At 43.0% G+C, this 22,496-nt stretch overlaps 2 protein-coding genes across 3 annotated transcripts; one reads left to right on the forward strand and one right to left on the reverse strand.

Annotated features, from left to right (window-relative positions):
- Positions 1-344: 344 nt before the first annotated feature.
- Positions 345-4,112, forward strand: bora (bora aurora kinase A activator; the record flags this gene model as incomplete). Its single annotated transcript, XM_080834886.1, has 11 exons — positions 345-497; positions 720-826; positions 1,061-1,106; positions 1,209-1,281; positions 1,370-1,420; positions 1,529-1,585; positions 1,685-1,914; positions 2,177-2,330; positions 2,510-3,111; positions 3,662-3,802; positions 4,092-4,112. 11 exons carry the CDS (start codon positions 345-347, stop codon positions 4,110-4,112), a joined length of 1,635 nt encoding a protein of 544 aa, XP_080691012.1.
- Positions 4,113-7,589: 3,477 nt separating this feature from the next.
- On the reverse strand, positions 7,590-13,420 carry zfand5b (zinc finger, AN1-type domain 5b). Of its 2 annotated transcripts, none has more exons than XM_080834107.1 (6): positions 13,286-13,420; positions 10,630-10,788; positions 10,306-10,408; positions 9,972-10,087; positions 9,689-9,811; positions 7,590-9,320 (listed from the first exon to the last, which is right to left on the reverse strand). In XM_080834107.1, exons 2-6 carry the CDS (start codon positions 10,784-10,786, stop codon positions 9,172-9,174), a joined length of 648 nt encoding a protein of 215 aa, XP_080690233.1. In that variant the 5' UTR covers positions 10,787-10,788; positions 13,286-13,420; the 3' UTR covers positions 7,590-9,171. The 2 variants fall into 2 exon arrangements, with proteins under 2 accessions (XP_080690233.1, XP_080690232.1); XM_080834106.1 differs by having other exon boundaries at positions 9,972-10,102.
- Positions 13,421-22,496: the final 9,076 nt, after the last annotated feature.

The following is a 22,496-nucleotide window of genomic DNA, read 5'->3' on the forward strand; positions in this document are numbered from 1 at the left end:
ATTGCAAGGATAACTGTAAAATAAATCTGTAGTATATGTCGTGTTTGCATATATCATTAAAGTATGTAAACTACTCGAAGGACACCAACAAGGCTTGCCATTTAACTAGAGCAACGCCAAACTAGCCTTTTTATAGATTAGTAGATGTACACAAACGTGACTAATTCTACTTAACCAGATTTCTCTCAGTATTGCGCTGTCGAAGTGTACATGTAACGACTATTGAGCAAAAATGTCACTTTTAGTGCGTTGCACAACTTGCACTGTTCTTGGTTAATCCATTCAGACTGAGCTTCGTGATTCCTCGTAATAACGTTAGTTGTTGTAAGCCTAGGCTAGCCAAGATGGCAGAGGTAGGAGAGCCTCAGATCACACCAGAAACACCAGGCAGACCAGCAATCCTCAACCCCTTTGAGAGCCCAAATGACTACCACCGCTTGCACGAACCATTCGTACCAAGCCCTTCCATCTTTCGGAGCTCTTGTGCCTCATCTGCTGTAAGTATATGGAGAAACATCTCTTTTAGTCAGCGGGGATTTGTTTGAATATCACACCAGTGGCTGCAGGTCAACAAAAGTTGGTAATTTAAAGTACATTTAAAGTATTTCCAACATGAAATTGGTGTTTAAATGCTGTTGATGGTGGCAGTAAATGTAAGGGGTGTACATGTGGATATAATATACCACACATATCTAACAGAATTTTGTTATTTTTTTAAGACGCCAGCAAAGTTCAAGTGGTCCATAGATGAAATGTCAAACTTGCTCCCAGTAGAAATCGACCCAGAGGACATAAATAGACAATCCTTCTTCTTGAGCCAAACAAGGTGAGTTCCCTTTTCATGTCCCCTGCAGCTGCACAATCAACCTGAAACCCATAAATCCATAAATACAACTGCATTTTCAAATTCATAAAGAAAATACTCACACTCTTCTACAGGTTGACAGTCAATTTTCTGTCAAAATTAACTGCCCATTTTACATGAAGTTTCAGAAGTTTTGTTAACAAAACAGGAAGAGTAGATATGTGTTGTAATGCTGTTTTTTCCTTTTGTGTCCAGGACGGACTCTGACATTGAACAGAAACGACAGTATGCAATTGAACAGGTAAAGTCACCCTTAGTGCTGTTATTGCATCAAGGCTGAAATAGTAAAGCTCCGAAAGCAGTTTTGCATTCCTCTAAACTGATTTCTCTTTTTGTGCTGCAGTTTTTCACCAAAGGCGCTATTGTTCCCTCCCCATGGGCAGCCCCAGCAAGCACACAGAAGCATTATGGGAAGGGTAAGTCAGACCACACACACTTATTCAGTCTCTCTCTGGATGTTTTCGTTGGCTAATTTTGGACTTGACGCTGAAAATCTTTTTCTAGGTTCTTTATCACACATCACTGATGAGCCAGAACCATCCAGAAAAACAAATGGTGTGTTCATAAAGCTAAAGTGGTTTGAAAATATTCGTTTGAAAATGCATTCCAGACATGTAAGTGAAGCCTCTGCTGTTTTAAACTTTTTTTTTTTTTTCCTTGCAGCAACATGTCAGACAATCCTTTCTTTACCTGTGGACTTTGATCTTGAGAAAGTATTAGGTGAGCTCTTTTTTTCATTATGAATGACAGTGATGTGATGTTTTGATATTTGAGGATCAAGCTCAAAGTGTGTGTTTGTGTGTGGGGCCTTTCTCACAGGAGGACACTTCAAAGTTGAGGAGGTATCTGAGCAGGTTCAGGATACGCTGAGCTCTTCCTCCCTCCGTCGGAAACTCTTCCTTGACGGACACGGCAGTGGATCCGACTCTTCAAATCCCCCAAGTCCAGAGAGGGGCCCGTATGTGGCAACCCCCAGTGGTAAAGAGTCCATGTCCCCTAGCCTCATGTCACCCCTGCAGTGTGACGTGCCCATCCAGACCTCTTCAACGGTAAGTGAGTCTATTCAGCTGGGCCAATGTTCCCTGTCTAATTAGAACACTTTTAGAAATGTCATAGGGTCTAAAACCCTTGAAAACAGTTACACTTCTTGACGGGTTACTTAAATGGCCAGTAAATTGTCCATGGTGTCCAGTTGAGACCTTTGCCATATATCTCGTAAAACAGCACTTCTATCGTTTATCTTGATCCAGACACCTCTTTTTTTCGCCATCGCATCATGATTAATTCATTCATTGTTCTCTTTCCATGCAGGGCCAGTTTTCATCGAGTCCCATCCAAGGTAGATTTCGTAACTACAGCCTGGGCAGTGTCACAAGTCCCATGTTCCCGGACCGCTCCTCTCCCACGTTCAAATCCCCTACTCTGTCACCCATCGGTCTCCAAAAAGCTGTGACTCCACTGTCAGGTACCTGCAGTAGTAAACTGAATCACTGATCTTTGAAATGAACAATTTCTAAACTTTGTCCCGCTGAAGAGTGACAACTGAGTGAGGGGAAAGATTTAAGGGATCACTGAAAAGTGTGTGTGTGTGTGTGTGTGTGTTACCTGTAAGTGTAACCAAATGTGTTCCTGTCCATCCCTCAGGTGAGCGGAAGTGTCTGACATTCCTCACGCCTGAAGGCATTCCACTGAGTAGCTCAGACATGGAGGTCCGTTGCCGTGGCGACGGCCCCTACGTGGAGGGCTGCTCCCCAATTCGTAGCTGCTCACCCCTCATGCCCCGCCACCGGGCCCGGGTCTGGGGGTCCCCCATCCACCTTTCCCCCATCTCCCCCATCCTCAGCACCATCCGGCAGTCTGCAGATCCCACACACCACGCCATGGAGCTGGATTGCAGCTCACCCCGAACTGAGGTTTCTCTTCCTGGGCACATAGTCTCCCCTCAGTCAGCCTCTGAGCTGATGGAGCAGGAAGAGGACAGGAGAGAGTCAGCCAGGCAGGGGGACACGATAGATGCAACTGACAGGTTTGGAAAGGATCAACTGGACTGTGGCTGGACCAAAGCGCTTCGGGAGGAGGAAGAGGTTGAGGATAAAGAGGAGGAGGAGGAGGGAGGAAACAGTTCTTCTGTGCCCAAACGTCTCACCAGCTCGTGGACAGGCAGCTTGTCCAATGGAGAGAGCCTGCAAATGTTCACATCACTTCTGGCCGAGGGCAGTCTCATCCCAACGGACGGGAGCATGCAGGTCCGTATGTGTGCACTCTACTAACCTGTCTTGCTAACGCTACAGCCACAGATAATGGACCACTGCCTGTCAGGAGTATAGCTACACTGTGTGACAGCTAAAACCACATCTTCGCATAATACATTAGTGACCTTCAAAACATATACAAATGGTACAGCTGTACCTGTAGATTAGGCTTAAGCTAGTGCCACAAATGTAGACAATTTCTAGTCAAAACCTGCCTGTGGGCAGTTATCCGTGACTGTTTACGTCTGTTATTGACAGTGGTTGACTTTCACAGTTGGCCCTAGGCTAATCTCCTCAAGTGTCATCAAAATCTGTTTTTGAGTTGCCATCTGTTGCTGAGTTGTTTCTTTCCCCCTCTGTTTTTAACATTTTAAAAATAAGTTTCAACTGATTTGTTTAGTTGGATTTGTATCAACTGTGAATCTTGTAGCTACACTACTAGGTTGTATTTTTAAGCCTGTTATGGTGCCAATACTGTGGTCTGTTTGACTGAGGCCCTGTGGGCTTGTGGTTGACTGCATGCCTCCTCCTGCTGTGTGTTCAGGTGGACAGTGGCTATAACACAAACTGGACGGGCACAACCAGCCTCATGGAGGGGATCAGTTGTGACAGCCAGAGTAAGGAGGTGTTGGATGCACACATACCTGAGGAGAGCCAGCTGTACACTAAGCTCATGAAATCAAAGGTAAAGATGTTTCAACCTGCATGAGGCGCACACATTTGTTTTGAGTTATCTTTTAATTTTTAAACAATGTGTTTTATATAATGTAAGATTTTTAAAAAAAATACGTTTTGCATTTGCACGATTTGTTTAATTTTCCCACGTGTATTTATTGACACCCTACAACACACGAAATCACAAAAGACAACCCCTGTAGAAGCCTGACTTCACCTCACTTTGTCAATCATTCAGTTCAGTTCTTCAGGGGAGGATTTACGACACGCCTAACGACACTTGTTATTGTATGTTCCAGATTGTTCTACCACACCACTGATCTGCAGGGAGGGGGCGGGGGGGGGGGAGTCCTGCGCTTGCGAGATGCACAACCTATACTTGAGTTGTCTGTGACACAGGCAAACAGCATTTCTTGCACAGGTGCCTTGACATGACAAGTTAATAGTTTGAACAGTAGCTTATGACTGAGCCAAATTGTTGAATGTCTTGAGATGGTATGAGAGCTTGGATAGTGTACACTAGTGCTGTGATGTGTACACTTATCAAGAGTTTTTATATGGGCTAAGATATTTTAACCTTTAAAAAAGGAATTGTATAAATGGGATTTGGGAGATTTTTTTTTACTTATTTATGGTTTCTTGCTGTTGGACCCCAAATCAGAACCACTAATTGTCCTTTGGAATACTTCTTTGTATTGGAAATGAATTTGCCTTGGAAATCATATGTGACAATTTTTGTGTGATTGCAATAAAGAAAGTAAAGGAGATGATCTGGATTTTGATTTCTGCATGCTATTTGCCTACTTTGTGGATGGTTTAGATATATATAATCAGGTGAATGAAACAAATAGGCAACCAGAAAAAACAATAAAAACTGAAAGGTCAACAACAGCGGAATATTTAGCTGTTGTTGACCTTTCAGTGTCTTGTGTTTTCTGGTCGCCTATTTGTTTGATTCATCTTTAGACGTATACAAACCTTGTTAAGCAATACACCTGATACATTCTATGCAATGTGTGTATTATGAACCCATACACAGGACTCAACACTGATCATAGCATCCTGTGGACATCTAGCACTGCATGCCATGACTTGAAAGTCTCTAATCTTGTCCTGGTCACCCTCTAGTGGTGAAAAGGAGACATTGCCAATTTGTTTACCAGAGTGCAAATCACAGTGGATTAAAGTTACATTTTGCAACAATTATATCTTAAAATAACAGCTTCAAAATAAATCTGGTGGTACACTGACTTTAAATACAAAGAATGGCGTCCGTGTCACAGCACACCTGGTGCGCTTTGTATTGCACTATGTAACTTTGGGGTATAGGGCGTGAGACCTCTTGCAAAATGCTTTTTGGCTCCACCTCATGCAACAACAACTAGACCCAAGCGCTAGCTATTAGAGATAGGTAGCACTGTGTTCTCTGTATGGACATCATGGCAGAGGCAACAAAGGAACCGAGCTAGAGACCAAAAAGCTTGATCAGTCAATCTCTGACTGGCTTTTACTCTGGGGCGACAGCTAAAAGTTTTAAAAGAATGCAAGTCAGGTGCTGAAATGGATTTCCTTCTGTCAGTTATAGCTTATAAGCTGTCTTGCTATGTCTTGTGTTGCACTTCCTTGATGTTCGGCTGTGTACGGAAAGTTGTTGAGATTTTAAAAACATACCTGCCAATGTTATTTATGAAATAATTCGACAGGCTGTAACCTTGATGGCGTCATCCCTGTCTCAGGGATTTAAAAAAAAAACTTTTTCCAGATGCCCAGTCATCAACCTGTCCTAGCTAGCATCCAAATAAATCAATCTTACGTTTGATCAGTCTTCGTCAATCTGTCCAATGTATATAAGGCATGTTGCCAACAACATTTTATTAGATTACACATACTCCACCTGAAAATGTGATTCATTGAAATCAGTCATTATTTGGTTGTTAGTGTTCACCTCAGATGTCACAATAAATTAAACTATGCAGTCATATTTGTGTATAATCGTCAAATAACTCTACCTTGTCAGTCTACATGCTTCTTTGGCTTCTGCCGTCGTCTTTGCCTGTTTCATATCATTCAGCTTGTCAACAAATACACATGTATACTGTCCATTAGGGGTCTCTAAGCATGGCAGTGCTTTACGGTAGTGGTGTAAAAGTGAGCTACACTCTGCAACTCTAGGGGGAGCTCAGTAGCATTAAGGTGATCAAGTGGTTCGTCCTCAGATCAAATTCTATAGATCACATAGTGGAAGTACGACAGGGTCACAAGTCACAATTTCCATGCAATTCATGACATCAAGCAGGGAAGAACAGCCCCTCACCTGCCGTCACAGATAGCATATCACATGAAAAACGGAGAGAAAAAAGTTACTTTTACATGCAACGGAGTGATTCAATTATAAAATAAATTAACAAAAATGTTAGCCATTACAGAAAAAATATGTAATTCAATGAGTTGCTAATCAAGTAATAATTTACATCATTTTGTGAAGTGGAATAGTTACATTACTTATTACATTTTTAACAAGGTTACTAGTGATCTTTAAACCATTACATTTCAAAAGTAATCTTCCATACCCTGCTGGCCAGCATAGATGTTGCCAGTAACACTGATGCACATGGCAGAAATCTTAATATGTCCAACGATAAAGGCAAAAACATGTACACACTGAACATATCTACTTTGCTTGATTTTGCATCAACTCCCTGGATAATCTCTGTATAGACAGGTAATGTTTCCTTGAAATGGCCAGATTTAAAAATTAAAATATGGAAATGGACTGTATGAGAACATCCTCTATACCAGGGGTCTCAAACTCAGGCCCGCGGGCCAATTCTGGCCCCCCAAGCGATTTGATCCGGCCCGCAAAGTTCCATTGATTTACAAAACAAACAAAAAAGTGTTCCATTGATTTAAATGGGCCACCCCAACGTTTACCGGAAAATCTGGCCCCCCAATGACCAGACTGGACCCTCATAGGCCCCCGGGTAATTTGAGACCCCTGCTCTATACAGATCCGCTTGTTGAATGCATGAATGGATTCTATTGAAATCTAAGCTGAAAATGAAAGTGGACACTCAGGAACCTGCCTGCAGAATAATGCTAACACTTTTGATTTGTACTGTGGGTGGAAATGCTTGAACATGGAAGAACACTACAGGGGTGATGGGTCCTACCTCTGAGGAAAATAAAAAGCCACTCATGGAGATATTACCTGAGCCATTTTAAGTAATCTGACACTAGCATGCCTGACTGGGAGAACAGAACAAAAGGGTTAGATATTGAAACCGCTGAACCAGTGACACCCCAGATTACATTCAGGCGCGTCCTAGAGGTATGATTTCTAATCAATATTACACTCACCAGTGATGCAACCATGGCAACCAAAGGTTATCAGCAGACTCATTTCATAGGCAAATGGTGAACAATTTATCAAAACCTGGAACACAAGGGCAATACCTTAAACTCAGCGCTTCCTTGAAAACTCTAGCAGCTTTAGCATCATGCCATGCAAATAAGACCTGAACCATCCTGCACAGAACACTTCTACGAAGATCATTTCAAACTAAATAATTTCTCTTCCCCTTTATAAAATCCAGTAACTATTTGTGTATTCAATTAAGCTGGTTGACAACTCAGTGAAGAACAAATATATAACTTTCAAAGCATGGATCAAAAAGACAAATTCCACAATTTTTTAAGTAAGGCTGTTCCACTTGTGTCGCTCCTGGGAATCTGTATGGGAAGCATACTTACTGGATGACCCCACACACGCACTACAGAAAATGGTCGGTGATGCCATATTTCGTATATCTCTGTACATCATTTTATTTACATGATACAATTTAGCAGTAAATGTCAAGTAACAAGATTATATGCGCAATACATAAATATAAAGATGGTTTGTACAAACTTGCAAAACTAAAAACTGACAAAGACAGTTGCCTTTTCACGTGTAATCTCACTCAGGAGTCGAGAGCAACAAAACGCAAACAGCTATCGCACTGATGGGCACGCACGCACACGCACACACACACCTCACTCGTCACAAACAAAATCCACTCTCAAGTGAGGACACTTCAACTTGCAAATCCTGTTAACACATTTGACAAGCAACCCATAACACACCCCACAAAATATTTTCACAAACTAAAAAAAAAAAAAAGAGAAACAAAGTAAAATGTTCATTACAGAAGTGAAATATTGATCAAAACAATAACAGGACTAATGTTATCAACCTCAACAATGTCATTCATCTTATTCAAACATTTTAGCACAAGCCATGCAGATCACCCCTCCCATCCCCTCACAACACATAAGACAAATCAATGAAAAACAAAACAGAGGACTTGATCTCCATCAGACCCCAGGTCACATCAACTCATAGCAGAGTCTAGGTTTAGCGGCAAAGAATGGACCGGTCACCGCTTTCCGCCTCCCACATGTGGGGCGGGGATGCTAAAATGAATGTGTGAAACATCCCTCTCGCTATCCACACATACACAGCGGTTCAGAGGCATCAAGTCCACACTGACCACCCCTCATAGTCCAGAAGGCTGCTGGTAGATGCAGGAGAGTACTGGATGTACTCCGATTTCAGCCAACATCTTGATGGTTTTCAAAGTCTTAATTAAATTAACAATTAAAAGGGAGGCATCATTGTACAACAAACAGGCTTGCAGGTTGCTGCCAGGCGAGAACCCATTCACACCCATCAGGATACTCTCAGATCAACACACACACTGCTACATGCACCCCTTCTCTCTATGACTCACTTCACACTCTCTCGCTAACACACACTCTTTCTCTCCCTCTCTCTTGCTCGCTCACACACACACACACACACACACTCTTCCTCTCTCTCTGCAGGCCATTCAGCTGGGCCTGCTCAATGGGTTGTCCTGACAAACAGCCAGGACGGGGAGTAAACAGTCTTCAGTGGGTCTTACTGGCTAATTCCACCCAAGCCCCACCCCCTACGCAAAAATGGACAGACAATCACATTATGGACCTCATCACAATCAGCACAGGGACACCAACCAGCCTATCAGGTGCTCCTACAGACTAACAGGCACAACTCAGGGCTGAAAGATCTCTGGTCTGCTAACATGTTTTTACATTTTTTTTTTGTTGTTGATCTTTTGCCTTTTTTGAAAAAGAAAAGTGAAGCTTAAACATGAGGAAGGCCTGAGGCGGGGGCAGGGCAGAAGGGGATGAGATAACGGATGGGGAGAAATATCGCTCCATGCACCAGCTGAGGACACATACTGTCGTTTAAAAAAAAGAGAAAAAACTAAGTCTTTCTATCGCTGGAGAGCGCGAGTCCATTAGTCAATTATCCCACAGCACGGGACAGAACGGGGCGAGGCAGAACCATACGGTCCTTTATATTCTCTGGATCTTGTCGGCCACCACAACTGGGTTCTCCTTGCGGATCTTGGCGGCCGCCTCGGCCTTGTAGTCGTAGGGGCAGTTGTGTTTGTCCGAGTAGCGGTGCAGGCCACAGAAGATGTTGCCACAGCGACAGTCAAACCCTGCAGAGAGGCATATGGAGGTCACAAACACACAGACATGGAGATATGAATGCTTACTAACTGCTAAGCTCAGGGCCATCTACTCTTTGTGTGCATCTCATAATGCAACATTTTTGCAGCTTAATGTTTAGTGCAACTGAACTGAAATCTTAGACAGTGTGTGTGTGTGTGTGTCTCAACATGGGCAACCACATGGGTGCAGTTGTTTCTTTTCTTCCTTACGTAAAATAGTATTTATTGTTACACTAGGTCTATTGTTCATAGCTTGATTGTTCCCTCCTTTGTACGTCGCTTTGGACAACAAAAAAAAAGCCTGCTTAATGACTTAATGTGAATGTAAATGTTAGTAGTGGTTATGTGGCCCTTACCTGTGAGGCCAACCTTCTTCCTGCAGGTAAAGCAGCGGCTCTTCTTGGGTTTGGGGGGCTCTGGTGCTTCAGCCTCCTCAGCTCCTGTGGCAGGAGTGGGTGAGGCCACAGGCTGAGTTAGCACTGCAGGGAGACAGACAAGACATATGCTCCTCACTTCATCCAAAATAACATGTCAAAGTATGACATACTGTTTTTATCCACTTCACAAAACCACATTCAGTGCAATGACGCGCATGTTTAGCTTCTGCTCAAGCTCATTAGGCATCACTCACACACAGACCTGGCTCTGCGTTATCTGGTGCCTCCTCGTGGCAGGAGAGGCTCATCTCAGTCATCTGCTGTGTGACCGGTAGAGCTGCTGCTGCTGCTGCCGCCGCCGCCGCCACTGTTGATGCACTGTGGAGCCAGACACTAAGCCATTACTCACACAACTACGCCACGGAAATAAAGTATTACATTAAAAATATTAAAACCCTAAATCTTTGACATTCATGCATAGTTTTTTCTTCTATTTTTCCCTCACACATATATGCATTGGTCAGCAGCTATAATGAAACGCTACAGCCCTATTGAGACACACTGATGGTCACTAACAGCAACGTGTCCATTCTTACCTGGCTGACTCCACCCCACTGACTGCTCCACTCAGAGTGGCCTCCAGCCGCTGGATGGCCGAAACCTCAGAGGGTGAGGGGCTACTGGTCATACCACTGCCACCTACACACACACAAAAATATCATGAACTTTGACCTCTTCAGTACAAACCAGCACTACTGATGGTATGAATATATGTGATTTGCTTGCTAAATCAGTTACTGCAAGAACATATTTAGAATAATGTACACATTTAGAATAATAAAAACATTTTTAAAACTTCATTAAAAAGTTGGAAAAAAATATTACATCAGGAAGTGATGTCAGACATAGGCCCTCCTTACCCATAGTGCTGAGTGGGCTGACTCCTCCGCTGTTCTGTCGATTCAGGTTCTCCTTGTAGCACACCGAGCACATGCCACTGGTGCGGGGGTTGCCATAGAAACCACAGCCGGTGGCACACATTATGGGCACTGAGCTTGGGTTGGTTTGCTGAGCCATGTCTACACAGAGGACACACAAATTCATCAGGCATTGAGAAATTACAGCTAGACAGTAGACTCAAATGAGCTGGGGTTTTGTCCAGTATGATCTATGGGAAGCCCGAAACCTCACAACAACCGGGTCTAGCAGCAACAGCATAAACCTTTCAAAAGTACACTTCATCGTCAGTTTGAGGAATGCCCCCTGGGTGGCTATTGCACAGTATATTTGAAGAGACTGTTGATGTGAGGCAAGAGGAACAGGATGAGTGGTGTAAGTGATCTCATTTGGGTAATCAATAATGGTTATTGCACTTGCACCCTGCCAGTGTATCCCTCCTAAGCACCGGCTTGGCACTGCTGCCTTCAGACACGCGGCAGGGACAAAGCGTGTGGAGCAGCTGGCTCAAAGGCTCAGGACATTCTGTTCAGATAGAGCCAGATAACACACCACCACCACCACCACCAACCCCCCTCCAAACACACACATGACAAGGACAAAATAAGCATGCCATGGTTTGCTCCTTAGAGGTCCCTGGTGCATCTCTATTCGAATGTGCCGTAAACAACCACTTTTTTAAGCATGAAGTGCGGCTCACAAGCCCTTGGAATAATACTTCACACATGTCATTTTCAGTTACACACCGTAGCCTCGAGAACCCAGTGCCCCAGCTCCATCACGTGCGTGGCTTCTGACTGCACATGGACGCTGGTATTAACTTTCAGTCACAAGGGTGCAATGTGACATGTTGATCTCAAAGACACGCAACCAGGCCAACACCACACAACCACAGCAGACGCTATTTATATCGGCGGAAGCCCAGCTATGGGGCTATTACATCACAGCGTACGAACCGCCTGCTCTCGACGCGTCGTCTTCTCCGAGCTCACACGTTGCAAGGCAGCCCCGCTATTGTTTATTTTGATGGAACCACACATGTTGAACCGTCTTTCCTAACATGTTTTGTCACATCATCTACCCTGCCAGCGAGCTAAGCAGTAATACGAACACTCTCCCTAACGTTAGCGGTCTTAGCATCTAAACCTCTATTGTGAAATCAAGATATAGATTTGTAACTTACTTATTTTCATTGAATGTGTATTTAGACAGTGTAGTGTGGACTTAAAACCCGGTGCGCCAGGGGGTTTGTTGTAAATAAAACGATATAAAACACATAATAAGTAGGCCGAGATAAGTAAATGGTGACAAAAATATAGATTTACGATGATATGTTCTTGGCTAAAAGCCATTCTAAATGCAATAGCTAGATAAAGCGCTTGTTGTTGCTAGTTTACACCGTGTTAAAATAGACTTGGGACATTCGTTTCGGGGCAACTGAAGACGATACATGTAAGCAAAGTTACAACAGCGACAGACGTGGATTACAGAGACCCTGGATGTGTCAAAGCCCGTGGTGGGTGGCAGACGCAATGGAGAAAGGCCTCATCGCTCTTTAAATTCACTGAGTCATGCTAGCGAGATCAGCTAACGTTGCCAGCTAACGATAGCCGCAAAGCTAACAAAAGGTTACACGAAACTCGCCAGGACAAAGCTCAAGTATTTAGCCAGTAGAACCCCCGATCAACTAAAAACACAGACTAAATACAAGAATACAACTTCAGTTGTTTCAATGTTACGGTAATATACAAAAATCCCTCTACCAAGTTATATCGTTAGTTCAAATACTTGGTCTTACGCTAACGATAGCCATCAAGTTCTTTGTCTCCTCTTTGTTCCAAACCATACACTGCCGTTGATTTAGCACTAACACGAGCAGAAGCATGAGGCAGATAAGATATTAGAATCTTAAATAATGATGAATAGCTAAAATTCCAAAACCATGGCAAGATATTTTCATTAATGGGCACTAAAATGAAGACACGTAGCTATAGCTAGCTCGCCTCGTCAATGGGTAGCTAGCTTGGCTAGTTTAACGTTACCTCACTGGAAAAGTTACTCAAAAATAAATCACACTGAAGTTTAAGAATATGTCAAACAATATCCGTTACAGGTAACCAATATCATAACTGTTATATGATATTACCATGTTACGACATGGTTAACGTTATACGGTAAGCGTTAGATAGCATAGCTAGGTAGCATATCAGGAAACCCAATAGATACATGGAAGCACTCGCTAACTGGGTGGCAAGATACAGGTCTGCTAGTCATTATTCTCTGTTATTTTATATTAAGTGTAACTAGCGGTTCTGAAATCGTAAATACACGTCATCAAGTTCATTTTCACCTAACTGGATTTTGAACACTGTTAACATACGTCTCAATGTTCGTAAACATCGCCAGCCCAGAGAGTGGTGAATAACATAGCTTACTGTTTCAGCGGAAACAATATTTCACCTGAGTTAAAGGAACGTTGAATACCTAAGGTTAACTCAAGTAATCAATAGCTCGCTTCCTAAACGAACATCGATTATGAACTCCACCACACATAAAAAAAACAGACCTCTGTCTTTCTGGATGAAGTAACAAACTTAAAGAAAAAAATGGCTAACTTACCTTTTTTGTACAATGAAAGGTCGTTAAATGAAATCGGATAAGATGAAGAAAACAAAAAAAAAAAGACTAGGCAAGTACCCTTTAGTCTGCTACGAGTTGCTTGACGCTGAGGCGAGCGCTGCTGGTTTCCGTCGCCTGTTGTTTGTTTCCTTCTTTAGTAAGAGCCTAAAGAGTGGCCTCCACCCAATCAGGTGTGTACTTTTTCCATTACGTCAGGCACAATGTTTAACGTCATGAAAAACCAGAGGGTGGTGATTGGGTGAAGCTACTTTACTTGGCGCACGTTCAATCTGAAAAAGGCGTGCACCGTTTTGCTACGGTTTCCGGGTTGAACGACATGTCTAAGCAACATTGAGGTAAGTTTTCTCTCGTTGGTGGGTACTGTACGTCAGACGTGTTACCCAATCAGCGTGTTACCCAATCAGCAGCGACGCGTATAAGTCCCATCATATTATGAGGGCAGTGTGCACAACAATGTACACAACTAAGGTCCTTAACAAACTAAAGATAAAGTTGAAAAATAATTAAACACTGTATTTACAACGATTTCATCATGCTCCAAAAAATATTCGAGAAGAAAGCAAATAATGGCCTTCTGAGGATGGTCCATGCACCAGTTTCGGTTTCAATAAACGTTTTACTTCGTTTTGTCAGTGCTGAAAGCAGCGCGAGACTGTGTTTATTTTACAGCAACAATAAAATGGAGGTGTGTACACACAACCACAAAGTTATGGTAAACAGCAATGTTGTTCGGATGATTGTACATAGGCATCTTCAGTGTGAGTCAACTCAGGAGTTTCATCATCGGACATTTAAGAATTTCACAATAGCTGGCTGGCACCCAAGGAAGACACATGCCAACATGTTAAGGCAGGTTAACCATTTCCACACACTCAGTGCGGGCACATGATGGCAGCACTCCGATCCTATCCGATTCTCTCCATGGGGTCTCCATGGGGGGTTAACTGCTCTATCTCAAAGCACATGGAAGTGACAAAACTAGATCAGTTCAAATCAAATGCGGAATGTTTACATCTGCTACCGTTGATTATACAGTAAATACGTTGTGAAATGAAACAAAATCGTTGATTATACAGTAAATACGTTGTGAAATGAAACAAAAACACACCACAGTTAAAGTTGTATTAGTATTGATTGATTCACATCGATATGAATGGATTACATGACTAACAACGGGTGGAAAAGTAATATGAAAATATTTGTTCACTGAATTAGCGCGTTCTGTCCCAAACAGTTGCGTTCCAGTTTCTAAGTTTCACTTTCACTGACTGTGGACACATGTGTCCAATTTCCGATTTCAGTCCGATTTAAATTGGATATTGGACACATGTGTCTCCCCAGAACTAGATTAATTGTGTCCGACTTGAGTCCGACTGGACTCCGATGTAAACCCCTGGACACACGATTCGATTCCGCTGGTAATTGGACTGGGCGCGCATGTGTCTCTTGTATCTGATTCAAATTGGACAACAACAACTTTTGCACGTGCTTGAGATCATGCCCACAGACATATACATGCATCATATATAATGTATATGATATGATAAACGCTGCTAGACGCTCAGTTCTTGTGCTCCCTCATTCACGTTGAAATACTGAAAGCGAAAGTGAAACTTTGAAACTGGAACGCAACTGTTTGGGACAGAACGCTAATTCAGTGAACAAATATTTTCATATTACTTTCCACCAGTTGTTAGTCATGTAATCCATTCATATCGATGTGAATCAATCAATACTAATACAACTTTAACTGTGGTGTGTTTTTGTTTCATTTCACAACGTATTTACTGTATAATCAACGGTAGCAGATGTAAACATTCCGCATTTGATTTGAACTGACGCGGCCAAGAGCTAGATTGGTCACTGCCATGTGCTTTGAGATAGAGCAGTTAACCCCCCATGGAGACCCCATGGAGAGAATTGGATGGGACCGGAGTGCTGCCATCATGTGCCCGCACTGAATGTCTTTAACCACCTTAAATGGGGTTTCTTTCAGTTCTGTCTGTGGTTGTGATTTCTGATTAAAGGTAGGGGAAACCCGCGTTGTATAGACAAGCACAGTCCCACCCCGGACATTAACTTGCAACCTCAGCCATGGGAGGTCTCTCAATGGGAAACTTTGTCATTATTTAACACGGTGTGAGAAGGGCCCGAGCCGGCCATCTCTCCATGTGGGATGTAGGCTGGATCGTGGTTTCATGCAGGCCGGAGAACTTACAGCGCAGGAGACAGTGGCTTTCTTATAAAAATACAGCTGTATATTTATTTTCAACCGGGACTCGAACCCCAAAATCATGTATACAAAAAACAGAGGGACTTGAACCCCAAAAACAAAAAGACATACACCAGGGTAATCACAACCCCAAAACAAAGAAACATACACTGAACAAAACTAAAGCTTTAAAACAGACAAGGTACAACTGTGTCACACAGGTTTGTCTAGTACCTTGTCTCAGCTTCTCTGCAGCCTGTCCAGTCTGTCTCTCCCTCAATAATGAGGTGCACCTTTTACACACCGGTCACACTTGGAATGCGTTGATGCGTCAGGGTTAACGGTTCCCCATTCACTTTGAATGGGGTGTCGTCATCCTTTGCCGAACTGAATTGTGGGTCCGTTCAGTTTGGCAAAAGAATGACGTCACCCCATTCAAAGTGAATGGGGATCCGTTAACCCTGACGCATCGACGCATTCCTACGCATACGTGTGACCGGTGTGTTAACAAGGTAGACCAGGGGCTAATTAGGCCCAATCAGTCCCAATTGGACCCATCCACAGGTGCAGGGGAACAAAGTGAGAAGGGGGAGGGACTTCACCTTTTCACACACAGGCCCTATTTTCTCACCATTTTGGATTCAAAGTTTTAATAGGGGCAAAAATGATCGAAAGCATTCCAGTATTGAGTTAGAACGCTATAACCAGTAACCACAAAACGGCTCTACAATGTTATCCATTGGGGCATGCACCCATGTCAAGGTAAACCGTTTATTCAAGCTCACGTTCCTCTAGCTGTCTGACTGCTGTGTACAGTCCTTGTTTGAGGTGGCCTGTCCCCGGCTAGAGGTGTCCCCGTTTTCAACTGTGAATTAAAAACCGACTAGAAAGTCCTCAGAAAAACCTGCTAGCAGAGCAGACGGGAAGGCATCTCACGTTGGGCTTGTTTTGGCCAACAGAAGGGGCTGGCTGCTCGCTATAGCAGCTTCATATCACTCTTCTTCTTACTAACTACTTGCTCGCTTAGCTTTAGAGAAACTGTGGAAAACCGGACCAGAAGCAAGTGAACGTCTTTTCAAGCCAGGAGGTAATCCAGATATTAAAGGTGAGGTGGGGTTACACGATTTAATAATCGTACCACAGGTGATAGGTAGCGGATTTGTATACAATTGCAAACAATTTTTTTGTTTCAGGCCGACTGATACATTTCCTGCTTTTCTCCTGATGGTTTTAATAACTTGCAAGATGTGTCGCTTGTAGCTTTTAACCCTTGTATGGTGTTCGGGTCTGTGGGACACGTTTACATTTTTTATCAAAACAAAAATAATACTTCTAATATTTTTTTCAAACTCATACTTATTGGCTTTGGCTCATTTTCTGCAAAGAACAGATATCAGGCTACATTTTCATTGAGCGCGCACCGTAACCTCCCCCCCCCCACACACATTTGTATTACATACAGGGTGTTCGGGTCCACTGGACCCAGGGCAAATACAAGTGTGGAAATTGTAGGTCATGTGAACCTAAAGTCTGTTCTCCTCCTTTCTGGGTCTGCTGTAAGTGTAAGTGTGTGAGTGTGTGTTTGTGTGTGTGCGCGCACACTGATGTGTGATTGTGTTTATGTGGGCCTTGTGTGTATGTAGGCTAAGTATGTGTGTGTGTTTGAGTGAGTTTATGAGTAAGTGTGAGTAAGAGTTTTGTGTTTCTTCCGCTGATACCATTTAGGGGCTCCTGCCCCTTTAGACATTATATACCATCTAAAATTGCAAAATATGATATAAAGATCTGGGCTGCCTGTGATGCGACATCCTCATATGCTTGGAACTTACAAGTCTAGATAGGGTAACCTGATGAGGACGCCCTGAGAAAACTCATGGAATGAGAGTTTTCCTGGACATGGCTCAGGGACTTAGTGGACACAACATCACATACTACAATTGTTTTACATTGTACAAGCTTGGACAGGAGCTGACATGGTGGGAACGATAAGGAAAAACAGGTCTGAGCTCCCACCCCAACATCTGCCTTCAAAGAACAGGCCTGCCAACTCTTCCAAGTTTGTGTACACAGCTGACACGTCCCCGGTATCCTATGTGCCAAAGAAACGCAAGAATCTGGTACTAATGAGTACACTGCATAGGGATGGGAGAATCTCTGGCCTGGAGCATCAAAAACCAGAGAACACGCCACAAAAGGAGTGGTGGACAACATAGACAAGCTGGCGTCTGCCTACAGCTGCAAAAGGAGGACCCTACGCTGGCCACTACTGATTTTATTTTACATATTTGACATCTTGGCGTACACTGCCTTTGTCACCTGGATGGCACTGAACCCGGAGTGAAAGAAAGGGAAGCTCCAGAGGATAAGCCTTTTTATTGAGGAACTGGTGAAAGACACTGGTGAAACCTTAAATCCTGAGAAGACAACATGTTCCAAGAACTTCAGCCTCTGCAGCCGGATTCAGGAGGACAGTGCTGGTGCCCCAATCAACCATAAAACTGACCTGATTTCAAATGAAATTCACATAAATCAAATAGTTATGAAAACCCTTGTCTCATTTGTAAATGTGTTGAATTTTGTCCACTGATATCTTGATTATAATTGATTTTCTTGATTTTGTAAAAAAAAAAAAAAAAACAGGGAGCACTTAGATTCATAAATGTAATATTACAAAGTTAAAGGGCAAAAATTAACCATATTTTCTGGTCATATTGCTTCTTATTGGGATGAAGTAAACATTTGTTGAGTAATTTACCGTAAAATTGTTCGATTGTGTTAAATTAAACACCCAAAAATCGAGCGGGTCCACCAGACAGACCCACACCACCTTCTGAGTAACAAAAATATGACCACCATACAAGGCTCTCTAAGAGAGTCTGAAATGTCACTAAGTCTAGCAAGAAAGTCGCTAGGTTGGCAACACTGTGAGGTTGTGCATGTGTGTCAGAATCTGACAGTGAGTGTGTGAGTGATGGGACGGGGATAGCGATGTTTAGCACAATAGATTCAGTGGTTGTAGGCTATATGGCTGCAGAAAAAAGATCTATAGAGTCCAATAGCCAAACCCTAAACACACTCCTTGGGCTAGCACCACTTCTGGAGAGAGAGACAGCTGCTGTCAATGTATGAGTACCTGAAAAAGTGACACAGTAAAACAAATATGAACTATCCTACATTCAAAAACAGTGTGTGCCTATACAAATCCGCTACCTATCACCTGGTAGTACGATTTCTAAATCCTGTAACCCCACCCCTGCTTTAATATCTGGGTTACCTCCTCGCTTGAAAAGACTCTTGTAGTGATGTTGGCACTTGCTAGCTTCTGGTCGAGTTTTACACAGTTTTCTCTAAAGCTAAGCAAGCAAGTAGTAGAATAAGAAGAGTGATATGAAGCTGCTACAGCGAGCAGCCAGCCCCCTACGTTTCAATGAGAATGGCAAGCAGACATATATCCCTGTGCTCCAAATTACTGTAAACAAGAGAGTAGCCTACTATAACCATGAGTACACCAAATGTGAATGTGCACTCTTCCCATGAGGACCTCATCAGCAGGGGCAGAGCATGTGAGATTTCTGGAACACAATAAAGCAATAATAGCTCCTTCATCAGTCTTATATCGAGACTTGGGCTGTCTACCTTCCACAATTTTCTCTATGGAGTCTTGTGTCAGAGGTGTGGACAGGGCAGGTGCAGGTGGATTGACAATAGCCGGCCCCAGAGTGACCACAGGAACATAGCCGTCTCACTCCCCGCTGTTAAAGAATGCCACAGCTGCTCAGTCTCCAGAAGTTTTTCCTGGCTTGTGTTTAAAGACGAACAAAGAGTTCTGCCAGGTCCCACACATAGCGGGATATGTGCAACCTGATCGAGGGATGCATCAAGCTGTTGGGATCCGTGGCAGACAAATGGACCATGTGCAGCATGACGTCAAAAGCATCTCTCATGGTGGCGTCCAGCGTGTGTTGTCCAACACAAAAAAAACGTCCACCTGTCTTGGTTGTGAGTCCAGTGCTGGCACTACTCGGCGAGGACCTCAGTGACAGGCAATAATAGTTCCTGAGTTAATCAAGATGTAACATTACAATATAATGCAAAAATGTACTTCCAAAACTTTATGTTAACTTACCCATTGCTGCTGGAGGTTCATGGTGGTCGTCTGTCGGCATCTCCTGCTTTAATGGTGCACCAGCAGAGAGCGGCTGGCCAACGGATTGTTGGAGGTAGACTTCAACTCAGCCATTACAGCTGGATCAAACACAGCAGGGAGGATGACGCCTGGCTGCTTAAGGTCCACCAGTCGTTGGTAGTTCCACTGTGCCACCCGGTCATTCTCTGGGCCTTGAGCTAAACTCTTTACACCTGGTAAGGCTGGAGCTATGGGAATGTAGATAAAACCAGTTAATATTTTTATGTTACTGAAATGAACATGACATTTGATTACATAAACAGGATCACAGTGTTTTTACCATCAAATGATGATGCCTGCAGTTGAGCAGTTGTATCATAAGAATAAACTTTTTCAGAGAGGGTCCTATACAAATCCGCTACCTATCCGCATCCTTAATCCTGGAGGCTCCTGGAGGAGAAATCCGAGTGGTCCCTTGTGGAACATAACACTGATTTTTCCTGGGAAGAACACAATTCTGTGCATCTTGACCTACCATAAACTAAAAATACATGTTTTAGGTTTATTTTAAGATGATACTTTAAGAAGATACTCGTGGAACAAATAGCGATATTGTAGGTATTTATCACATGAAATAACATGACTATGATTGGAAGTAGTGAATATCATGTACAAACTCAGATCTGGGGAAAAAATAGGGGTGATGCAGAAAACACAGAAGGCAGAATACAGTAACCAAGCAGGGGATGATTGCAGACTACACTATAGGAAAATATATTTCCACTAATGTGCTTCTAGAACATCCACAGGACACTCCACTGGTGGGCGTGCGGAAAAGGGTTGGGGTTAAGAAACACTGAACCTAAAAACTGGAAGGGAAGATGTACATGAGTAGCTAGCAGCAAACTACCATTGTAATTTGGGATGATGACAGAGCTGCAGTTAATGATGATAGTCAAGTACCTCTGTCTAGACACAAGAGGACAGCAAAGACCAGCAGAAAATGAAAGACTTTTGAATATGGGGGGCTATTTGAATGCAATTGGGTGTCCATCAACAAAAACACAGAATGGATTAATTCTATATATTTGAAACCAGCAGAGATGTATCAATTACAACCCTGATGCTGTGAGGTCCCTGGGGGAAACAATTGGATGCCACATCTAGAATGGCAATGCAGAACAGAATGGTTTTAGACAGGTTGCTTGCAAAGGAAAGCGGAGTGTGTGCTATGTTTGGAAGTTACTGCTGTACTTATATTCCCAACAACACAGCCCCCAATGGGGATTGACTACTTCTTAACATATCCAATGACTATATACTAGTTAACATATAACCAATCACATAAGCCACAAGGAACAATTAAGTAGAATTAAGTCTGAGAACTGAAGTTTGAGTACTGTATTTAAGGTACAATGACAGGCGTTAGCCTCCGAGTATTGTATTTAAGTCACACAATATCTTGAGTTGGTCATAACAAACCACAGCGGAGACTCCTAATTCTTCATCTTTGCCAAAGTTGGAGCCATGACGAAAAAGGTTGAAGCGTCTGTCTGGATGTCTCAACTTCCCTCTCCTCTCCACACAGCACCCCTCTGGGTCATCGACATACCTGGTGAGTGCAGGCTACTTCCACAGGTGCTGCTAGGTTTTAAAGGTGTCGTTTTACTCAGATTCAACATTTCATTTCAGAATTTAAAGCACACTTATTTGGGTTGTTTAGAGTTTTCCCTTGCCCCTGTTGCCTTTTGCCCCTGTTGCCATGCATGGCCTCTATGGGGGTTCAGGCTGGCTCTGAGACTTTTTTGAGTTTTGGTGCTATATGAATACAACTGAATTGAATTCAGTTATTTGTCGCTGTACATACTGTATAGTGTAGGAATGTGTTCTGCAGTGCCAGCTGGCCATGTGTAAAGTAGCCATTTGCTTCATATAACCTTATTTAGAGTGAATGAGCCACTAAGGTCACAGCAGCACCAGTCTCATATTGCCTCAGTATGGCGTTCCTAAAATCATTAGGAACAGACATGTGATGTGAAAGCCTGCATAAAGAGTACTCTGAAAGACTGAATTTGAAATAAGTGTACCATGTGTGTGTGCGCGAGTTGTTGACCATCAGGAATTGGGGAACTTTTATGTGAAGGCCAGCTACAAAGAGAAGGTCTGTGTGCGTGTGTGTGTGCCCTTGTGTGTGCCCTCGTGTGAGCGTGCGTGTCGTATACTGCTTTCTTACACTTAGGTGTCAGACACCCTGAATCGTATTTCTCCTATGGATTGTTATCATGTGCCAGGAGCTGTAAAATTGCTTGTTTTTAACACCCCTTGTATGAAAAGGCCTCAACTCTGCAAATCTATGTGTGTGTGTGTGTGTGTGTGTGTCTGTCTGTCTGTCTGTGTCTCAGAGGCCCAATTGTCTCTACTACAGAGTGCTGTGGATGAATACAGTAAAGCAAAGAACGAGTTTGCTGCCAACGTATGTCAATCGTGGGACCTCTGAGAATAAACATTACTATGTAGTCCTTACACTGTAAACCCAGACAGTTCTACAAACTCATTAACATTATGTATTCAGTACTTAAAACCTGGTATTTAGTTGACCCAACTTAAAATGTGTTAGTTTTCTGAGCCAGTGAATACGTTTTAATTGTATTGGAATTTGTTTGAGTTAACATTGCCTGATAACTCAATTTTTTTTTTTTAGTATCTGACGTCATCAACGTCGTTTAGAACACCATTGCAAAGCTCTTGTGATGAGAGACGGAGACAGCAGACTTAAGGTAGAGGAGTAGTTTAGTAATCCAGAGGTTGGAAGGTTGTTAGTTCGATTCCCCACTCCTCCTTACCAAGTGTAT

The sequence above is a fragment of the Sprattus sprattus genome (genome assembly GCF_963457725.1).
Source record: "Sprattus sprattus genome assembly, chromosome: 3".
NCBI lineage: Eukaryota > Metazoa > Chordata > Actinopteri > Clupeiformes > Clupeidae > Sprattus > Sprattus sprattus.